At 46.4% G+C, this 10,350-nt stretch overlaps 1 protein-coding gene across 1 annotated transcript; it reads right to left on the bottom strand.

The window, feature by feature from the left end:
* Positions 1 to 252: 252 nt before the first annotated feature.
* On the bottom strand, positions 253 to 1,197 carry LOC311176146 (olfactory receptor 14A16-like; the record flags this gene model as incomplete). Its single annotated transcript, XM_084241461.1, has 1 exon — positions 253 to 1,197. The coding sequence occupies one exon, from the start codon at positions 1,195 to 1,197 to the stop codon at positions 253 to 255; it is 945 nt and encodes a 314-aa protein (XP_084097587.1).
* Positions 1,198 to 10,350: the final 9,153 nt, after the last annotated feature.

Below are 10,350 nucleotides of genomic sequence, written 5' to 3'. Positions count from 1 at the left end.
ATTCTTTCTACACCAAATACATGTTTTTAACCGTGAGCTGGTTTCAGTCTATGCATACCATGTAGGGAGGGGTTGGGGAAAGGATTGTAGTATTTTAGGAAACAGGAGTTTATGGAAGAATATGAGAATATAAATTTCTGGAAAAGGAAAAAATTCCAATGCAAGAAGCCTATGATTTATAAATGATGAGATGTAAGAGTTAGAGGGGAAAAGCTGAATTAATGAGGAGATATAATTTTACAATATGAAATCTCACATCTTAGAGTATTTGCCATTTACCAGTCTCCCCACAGCCGTCTTCAAGGCTTGGTTCCTCAGACTGTATATGACAGGATTAAAGGTGGGGGGCACCACCGTGTAGAACATAGAAATAACCAGGTCAGACATGGACGGTGTCCCTGAGGTCGGCTTCAGGTAAGCAAAGCATCCAGTGGAGAGAAACAGCACCACAACCAGCAGGTGGGGAAGGCAGGTGGAGTAGACTTTGGCCTTCCCTTCTGTGGATGGGATCTTCCTGACAGCAGAGAAGATGTGCACATAGGAAATGACGATGAAAATGAAACAACAGATACCCCAGACCACACTAATGAGAGTGGAGACAAGTTTGTTCATCAAATTTCCTGAGCAGGAAATAGCCAATAACTGGGGGACGTCACAGAAAAACTGGTGGACCAAGCTGGACCCGCAGTAGGACAAAGAGAAGGTTCCAGCTGTGTGCATCACAGCATCGAGACACCCACACAGCCAGGACACAGCTGTCAGCTGCAGACACCTGTCCCTGCTCATGATGACCTCATAGTGCAGGGGGTGGCAGATGGCAGCATAGCGGTCAAGGCTCATCACCGTGAGGAGGCTCATCTCTGCACCTGCTGACATAACCATCATGAAGACCTGGAGGACACAGCCAGGGAAGGAGATGGAGCTGCTGTGCCTCAGCGAGTTGGCAATAGACTTGGGGACCGTGGTTGAGATGAGGCAGAGGTCCATGAAGGACAGACTCCTCAGGAAGAAGTACATGGGGGTTTGGAGGTGCCGGTCCAGGGTGGTGATGAGGATGATGAGCCCGTTCCCCAGCAGGGCGCACAGGTAGACCAGGGAGAAGAGCAGCAGGTGCAAGAAGCCCATGGCCCCCTGGGTGGGGAACCCCAGGAGGACGAATTCTGTCACGGATGTGAGATTGGTCACCCCTGAAACCATCATCTTTATAAAAAAATAAAGAGGAAGAAAACATTGTCATATCTTCCAATATTGGACAAAAATGGGTTATCAACATATAGAATCACGCAGTCTTTTCGTATTTTATCTCTTGTGAATACACTATTGATGTATTGTCCTAACATATGTCCATAAATTTATGAAGAAATGAAAATTGTAATTGACCATGATAAAACCTGACTATCAGGTCTCTCAGTGAACTGAATTGACAGACCACCAGTGCCCAGTCATTCCCAGGCCCGCGGTTCCCCCTACTGCCCAGGCCCCAGCATCTCAGCCCAGCACACCTCCCAGAGTTTGTCCAGGGCACAGCCAAAGAGGACACGTGACCATGTACAGCCCCTCCCCACCATGGAGAGCCTGTCCCTGCTCCTCCAGCACAGCCCTGGTCTGGGGAGGCCCCACAGGGACGGGTGTGCAGGGAGATGGGGTGTGCGGGTCCCTGTTTTCCTGCTCCCCAGGACCCGACACTGTCCTGGAACTGAATGATCTGGGCTCGGCGCCCCCGTGCTGCATGTCCTTATGCATCCTCTGTCAGATTCCTGCCCCTGCAGCCTCACTGCTGCCTCCTGGTCCATCCCCTCGTCTCCTCATCTCCCTACCCCTGACTCCCCACATCTGAGGACCCAGAGACCACGTTTCCCACAGAGTCTCCTCCTGGGTCACAAGCACAGGTCCCTCCTGCAGGATGGGCTCGTCCACCCCGGGTCCCTCATGGCCCCTCTGTACTTCTCAGACTCATGCACGTCTGTGCAGGGAGGAGGCTGTTTCGGGGCTGAGCTGTACGGTCTGTGCGTGTGGCTGTTCCTGCTGGTCCCAGGGCCCCGGTTGCCCCTGGTGTAGGTTTGTTCCTCACCCTAGGCCTGTGCGTGAGCGGAGACGTCTGGACATGGGGCAGCCCTGCCCTCTTTCCTCACCCTCCTCAGTGTCACCCTCTCCCCCCTCTGTGGGGTGACGGAGGGGCAGGCACTGGGGATGCAGGACTTTTTTTTTTTTCCTTTATTTATTTTTTTAATAATAAATTTTATTTTTATAATCCCCATACAATTGCAACCCCCTTATTTTAACCCCAATCCCTCCCCTCCCACCCTCTACCCCCCACAGAGTGTCTCTGGTTCATAGTTTTTGTTGATTTTGATTTTCACTTTCTTATAGTTATTCATTTTCCTGGTCCCTTATTTAAGTTTTCTAGATTCCTGCTATGAGTGAGACCATCCGGTATTTTTCTTTTTCTTTCTGGCTTATTTCGCTGACTTTTAAGGAGAATGTGGGAAATAAACTTGTAGGTATGCATTAGTTTGAACATTGCAACTTACTTTAATAAAGATAATATTATCAATAAGGGCACAAAGTAGTCTAGATGTCAAATCTTTTCATTGATTTAAATATTTATAATAATAAGATAAATTTTGACATATAATTCTGTTAAAATACTGTCACTTCTCCATTTTACAATATCACTAACAATCTGTGAGTGACGGAGTTTTGGAAAAATTCCAAGTTCATGTCCATAAATAGACATCCCTGCCAGGCTCACATTAGTGTCAGAGCCATGAAACCATCAACAGTCGTTGCTTAAAATGTTTTTGAATTTCTGCTTGACACCTATGTGTTGTGAATTTGGGGACAAAAATGCATAAAGCTCTGAATTTTAACAAGTATTTTAAATTTCATCTTATATTTCTATTTTTTTTTCATCTTATATTTCTTTATCATTATAATTCCATTAGTTGTGATTTTATTTAATACTTGTTATTCACTCACTGTGCTGAATGGTAAAATCAGTTTTTAAACAATATTGTCATCGGCCACAATTCAAAACATTCTCCATGATAAATGTATTAAATGTTGCTGACTTTGGAAGAGTTAATGAAAAAGTTAATTTCTCCCATTGAAACTTATCCCATAAAAAATACTGTGGTGTGAAACAAAACTATTTGGTACCTTGAGAATGTGTAGTTCTTTTCTGAATGAATATTTTAACTACGGTGATTTCTGACATGTGAAATGTAGCTTGAAATCTGAAATCTTTCAATCTGAATGGATTCTCCTTGGAAACTATTTAAGAGCTAAATACCTGCAGTCTGGGGGTAAAGATTCCGCTGCCGTGTCGAGTCTCTGTGCTGAGGTTGTCCCCATGGCATGGACAGAGGGCGTCCCGAACTCTCACTCCATGGCTGGGGCTCGTGGGGCGCCTCTGAGCACTCACAGCATGTTCCACCTCGTCCTGTGCTGCCTCATGGACCAAGCAGGGCCTCAGGTCTGGGCTATTTGAGCTCTGGAGCTGGTGTCCATGTGTTGGACACGGTCCAGATTCCAGCCCTCCGGGACCTTCCTCCAGAGGGACAAGTGCATTTTTTGTTGTTGTTGACTAGTCTTAATTGGCGTTGTCCTGCAGCACATCCCAGGGATAATTAGTGCACTGAGGGTTCCAGAGGCAGTTCTGTTAGTCTTGACTCCTGTGGGGACTGAACTGTGGTTCCTCCTCCTCAGACTCCATCAGCCTCCACTGACCTGCCATGGGGACCAGGTGCTGGTCCCATTATTAAAGACAAGTGGGTCCAGGTGGTGGGTGGGCCCAGCTCAGTGTCCATGGGGTCCATGACACATGATGACCTCCCCAGTCTCGAGGGCACAGAGCTTTGACCTCAGCTTCTGGCATGTGGTCGCTGAGGAGAGGTCCTACTTCCAGGCCTGCAATTCCCCTCTGTCCACGAGAGGTTGTTCCCCAGCTCGCTACCTGGGGCTGGGGCTGGCTCTCCCAGTTGCCCTGGGAGGCTCCTGCCTGCAGGGAGGGGGTGCCTTGCACACTCTGTGGGCAGGTACCCTCCGGGGAGAGGACACACCCTTTACTCCTACTCAGCAGAGGATATGACTGCGGGAACAGGGCCAGGAGATAATGCTCGGCTGGTGTCTGTATAGGGGTTCAGGGAGAAGGTTGTGGGGTACCTTGGGGAGGGGCAACTGGGCCTGCTGCCCCCGGGTATCATGGGGTAATCTGTGTCATCTGAATGTTCTGTTCATGACTTGAGAAAAAGTATAAATAGTCCTTCCTGCTAATCTCGGCTGAGAAAATCTTCTCTGCATCTAGGAGCACATTCCCTGCATTTAAGTCTCTCGAAAAACAGACCCGGACCACATGGATTTGGGTGTCCAGCACACTCTGTGAGGGGAAAGAGACATGATGGAAAGTGTGGGCTGAGTGTGAGGAGCTGAAACTTTGTCACCGGCAGCTCTCAGTGGTCCCAGGAAGCAGCAGGACAGCGTCCGCCCAGCTTAATAGACGCTAACGCTGAATAATGACATGATCATGCCCTGGACTCCGCTGGCCCCGCAGGATGAGCCCATCCCTGGTCGGGAACAAACACATCCATTTGGGGTTCGGGACGCACCAGCGAGCTCGGAGCAGGGTCTGGACCAGAATCCACATGTCCAGGACTCTGCAGGCACTGGGCGACCTCCTCAGAGACTGTCTGCCTAGGCCTTGGCCCATGTCTCGACTGGAGTACTGCTCCCTGTTGTGGTGGGGACACACTTGTCTGATAGACACTCGCCCTTGCCAGGATTGTGGGGTGCACATGGCTTCTCCCCACACAGGGCCTGTGCTCACAGCAGTTTCTGAGGCCCAGGAGTGCTCTAGTGTGTGGGGGGGCACTTGTTCCTACATGCTTTTCTTCCCTTCTCCTTAGACTTGTGTCCCTGTAAACATTATGGGGTCTGTGTCCCCTAGGGCATCACCCCATGTTTTCTTTCTGCTATTTTATGGTTTTGGGTCCTATCGTGATTTCAATCCACACAATATTGTTCAACAGCACTAAGTGTGAGAGAACACAAGTTAAAGTGCAGTGACTTGTCACTCTCCCCTGCAAGCAGGGACCAGTCAAGAGACTGGACAAAACAGGAGGTGAGGGAGGGAGAGAAAGGGCCTCTCCCCTCTTTTGGGAAAATGGCTTGGAGATTTCTTCAGACAACAAAAACGGAACAACCATAGGATGGAGCAACCTCTGCTAGGTGTTTGTTCCAGATGCCCAGACACTACAATGCTGACCACCTACACCTGTGTTCACAGGCATGACGTGCACCGTTGCTGTTCATGGCCCCAACCCAAATGCCGTGCACAGAGAAAGGAATGAATAATGTGGGTCCACACTCAATGGAATACTATACAGCTATTAAAAACATGAACTCATGTATATGGGTCAACATGGATGGACCTTGTGGTGATTTTATAAAGTGTAATAACAGACAGCAAGAGACAGATAGTGGATGGTCTCACTCATCTGGGAATAGAAAATACAGAAATCCTATAGTACAAAATGTAGCAAAAGCATATCTTGGACTAGGGAAAGCATGTAGTTACCAGAGTTAACAGGGGGTAGAGGGTGGGCATGGAAGTGGATGAGGTAGTAATGGGTGTTTTGTGGAGTGCAGGGGCCCTGTGAATACAGAGTGGGAAACTAACCCCCAAATGAAAGCCACCAAAACCCGTGAATAAAGCATTTATTTGAAGGTGGCAAGTTATAACTTCACATGACTTCATATTATGTCACTCATGAACTCAATTCCCCATCTCAAAAGACAGAAGTTTTGTCCAAGTGAATAACTGAAAATATTTTAAAGAACAGAGGAGACTGAAATAAGAATCCCAAGGGGATAGGTCTTTACTCAAATACATTCATTGAAATGAAAGCTTATTTGAGTGATTTTCTAGCACATGTTAGTGCTAGAAATCTGAAATCTGAATGGACTTGGTCTGGTGGTTCCCGTTTATATTTTTATTTATTTTTTTATAGAGGCATTTTTTACTTATTTATTTGTTTGTTTGTTTGTTTGTTTTGTTTATACATGTACTGGGTACAGTCAGAAGCACAGGAGGGTGAGAGATTTCACCAGAGCCAGAGCTGGGAGCAGAGCATGCAGAAGAACCGAAGTACATCGCTGAGGGGAGCAGCGGGCGGCAGGAGAGTTCTGCGCGCCATGTGGGACCCTCCTTCTGTGGCCCGGGATCAGCCAGGGATTGAATCGGCGCCTCATAAGCTGCGGGCAGCTTCACAACTCAGTGCTCAACCGCTGCCCCACCGGGGAGGCCCTCCCATATATATTTTTAAAATAAATGTTTTCTGGACTGAGTATGTAATGATCAGTCAGAAGAGTGTGGAGACACAGTGACCTACTCCATGAAAATACTCTTGAGGGAAGAACATCAACCCAGCTCATGGTCTCAGTAGAAGGAAGACAATAATGAGAAGCTGAGTATTTAGGGTAAAAATGATGTACAAGTATAAATATTTACAAATAGTGTCATGCTGACCTTTACATAATGTTCTTTACATAGTATAATAAATAGCTATTTCCAAAGCAGAAGAAAAGGGAAGTGAATGTCATCTACCAGAGTCAACAAGAAGTCCCTGGCGTAAGACACAAAATACAATTTCAAAAACTAAGGGAACCCAAAAATAAACCCTTTATTTGATGTGTATAAAAAATGATGTGTATAAAAAAACATATATTTAAGAAGTAAAAATGTAGTTCCTCAATAAATATCATACACTTTTTACGTTTATTGTAGTAATTAAACAGTGTAGTCCTGTTACAATTGAATCAGGCATCATAGAAATTAATCTTCACATCAGTTGTAGGGTTTAGCATAGACTCTGATTCCCCAAGGAAGCTTCCATCCTTCCATTTCTGGCAGAGTCAACTGTGGTTTCCATTTGTCTTTTGAACAGAAACATGATTGTCTCTTAGAGGAAGATGCCCCATTATAATTGTAAGTGGTGGGGGACACCACTCAGCTGTCTCCCCTCCCCTCCACAGGATGTGTGATTTCTAGAGCATTCTCTCCATGCCATTCATTCTATGTTTTCAAACATAAGTGGGAATTCAGTTTATGAACATCACATAATTGGAGGTTTGGCAAATGATAGCAGTAATTAGGAAACTTTTACAGTTTATGGAAGACTATGAGAATAAAAATTTTGGGAAAAGGAAAAATCCTAAAGCAAGAAATCTGTACTTTATAAACAATAACATGTAGAGTTAAAGGGAAAAACTGAATAAATGAGGGGCTGTAATTTTAGATTGTGATATCTCACATCTTATAGTATTGGCCTTCAACAGTCTCCCCACAGCCGACTTCATGGCTTGGTATCTCAGACTATATATGACGGGATTAAAGGTGGGGGACACCACCGTGTAGAACATAGAAATGACCAGGTGAGACATGGACAGGGTCCCTGAGGTCAGCTTCAGGTAAGCAAAGCTTCCAGTGGAGACAAACAGAACCACAACCAGCAGGTGGGGAAGGCAGGTGGAGTAGACTTTAGCCTTCCCTTCTGTGAATGAGATCTTCCTGACAGCAGAGAAGATGTGAACATAGGAAATGATGATGAAAGTAAAACAACCCAAATCCAATTTCAAATTAATGAGAATGGGGACAAGTTCGCTCATTAGATTTTCTGAGGAGGAAATAGCAAATAAATGGGGGATGTCACAGCAGAACTGGTGGACCACAGTGGACCCACAGTAGGATAATGAAAAGGTTCCAGCTGTGAGCATCAAAGAGATGACACCCCCACCCAGCCAGGACACAGCTGTCAGCTGCACACACCTGTCCCTGCTCATGATGACCTCATAGTGCAGGGGGTGGCAGATGGCAGCTTAGCGGTCAAGGCTCATCGCTACAAGGATGTGAAACTCTGCAGCCCCTGAAAGAATCAGCATGAAGACCTGGAGGACACAGCCCTGGAAAGAGATGGATCTGCTGTGCCTCAGAGAGTTGATGATGGACTTGGGGACCATGGCTAAGATGAGGCAGAGGTCTGAGAAAGAAAGACTCCTCAGGAAGAAGTACATGGGGGTGTGGAGGTGCCGGTCCAGGGTGGTGATGAGGATGATGAACCTGTTCCCCAGCAGGGCGCACATGTAGACCAGGTAGAACAGCGGGTGCAGGAAGCCCATGGTGGTGAAACCCAGGAAGACGAATTCTGTCAGGGCTGTGAGATTGGTCACCCTTGGAGCCATTATCTGCATAAAAATATTGAGCAGAATAAAACATGACACCTGCAAGATCAGTCACAGGTGTGCCCCAGAGGTCACTCTCAGGGTGTGGAGTGGAGCAGCTCTGTGTGCCTCGCTCTCTGTTGAGACTTTTGTGTTCAGCTCCAGAAACTCGCCTTTATCACACAGGATCTGGGATCAGGAAATGAAGGACATTTCAGCTGATCTTAGGATTCTGCTCTGGTTGAATCTCATAGTCGACCGACAGCCCCTCCCTGTTGCCCCAGCCCCGCTGCTCCCCATCCGTGTGCAGGTTTGTTCAGGACCGTGTGTGAGTGGGGACGTCTTAATACGGGGCAGCCCTGCCTTCTCTCCTTCTCCCCCCAATCTCACCCTCTCCTCCCTCTGTGGGTGTGACAGAGGAGCAGGTCCTGGTGGCTATAAGATTTTTAGGAGAATGTAGTAGTGTATAATTACTGTAAGATATATAAGAAACAATTCCAGCTAATTTAATGAAAACAAGAAAAAAATCAACTCCAAAAATGTTGTAGCCTAGGGAAAAAGCTTTTTCAGTGGTCTGGAATCCATATTTATATTGACAAAATTAGATTTTACATAGCTCTGGTGTTGTGTGGAATTAAAATAAAAACAAGATCACATCCATAATAGATTTCCACAGGTGCCTCTGCTTTAGTGTGAAGGAACTAGCAATATCAACATGACAGATCAGAGAACCCTGCTACCTTTCCCACCCACAAAGTCGGCACTCTCTGACCAACATAAAGTAGGAAAAAATAAAGAAAGAAAATAAAACAAGCACAAACTACAGATCAAGGTGAACACTGCATAGAAAAGAACTATTTCAAGCATGGCACCCCGTGAATGGGAACTGTGGAGAACCATGCAGGAATTGCCAGGAAGAGAGCAAACAGCTCCAGGTGCCATTAGAGGAAGACAAGGACTCCTCCAGTGACCTGCAAATAGCCCAAGGCCAGATAGTAAGCTTGTGCAGAAAAATGACGCACACTGGAAAAGCACACGTGTATCAGGCCTCCCCTGGTGGCACAGGTGTTTGAGTGCCGCACTGTGGAGCTGAACGCAGCCTCTGCAGTGCGGGTTTGATACTGGCCAGCAGGTGAGGGTCCCAGATGGCGCACAGACCTCTCCTGTCACACCCGCTGCTCCCCTCAGCAGTGTATTTTGTCAGTCTGCCTGTTCTGCTCCCCACTCTGTCTCTGGTGAATCCTCTCACACTCCCATGCATCTGGCCTGTACCCTGGTTCTTGTATAAATAAATAAATAAATCTAAAAAAAATATATGTGTATGACAACTGCCCAGAAACCTGAGCCCACAACCTAGGTTTGTGGGGAGATGCAAAGGAGCTATCACTAAAGTGAATGTCCCTCACTGAGTAATCAGAAACCAGACACCCAGACACGGGAGCGGGGTGCAAAAGGCAGGAAATTTGATGAGCGAACTTGCCCCTATTCTCATTAGTGAGGTGTTGAGTATCTGCTCTTTCATTTTCATCATCATTTCCTACGTCCACATCTTCTCTGCTGTCAGGAAGATCCCATCCACAGAAGGGAAAGCCGAGGCCTATTCCACCTGCCTTCCCCACCTGCTGGTTGTGGTGCTGTTTCTCTCCACTGGATGCTTTGCTTATCTGAAGCCAACCTTAATGACTCTGTCCATGTCTGACCTGGTCATTTCTATGTTCTACACGGTGGTGCCCCCCACCATTAATCCCGCCATATACAGTCTGAGGAACCAAGCCTTGAAGATGGCTGTGGGGAGACTGATGAAGGGGAGACACACCAAAATGTAATAGAGAAGATGACTTCATGACTCCATTATGAGAGACTTATTTTAAATTTTCACATAATATTGGCCTTTATGTTTTTCTAAGTTCATATAATTTCATTGTAAAATTTAAAAATATATGCTCATTTTTAAATTAAATTTATGATGACTTCCTGCAGTCTGCTGCTCATATACTCTATTAGCATTGATTGTTCCTCTTTTTAACACTTAGGTGCACTGTGAGATTCCGTGTGTACTGGAGGGAACTTTCAGACACTCTTTGCTGGTCTCCATTTCTGTGCTCCCGGCTAAGAGGGGCAATAGTTGGGTTT

The sequence above is a fragment of the Talpa europaea genome, assembly GCF_964194135.1.
Source record: "Talpa europaea genome assembly, chromosome: 8".
Taxonomy (NCBI): Eukaryota; Metazoa; Chordata; class Mammalia; order Eulipotyphla; family Talpidae; genus Talpa; species Talpa europaea.
The sequence above is the reverse complement of the archived record's forward strand: the minus strand, read 5'-3'. Positions and strand labels throughout refer to the sequence as shown.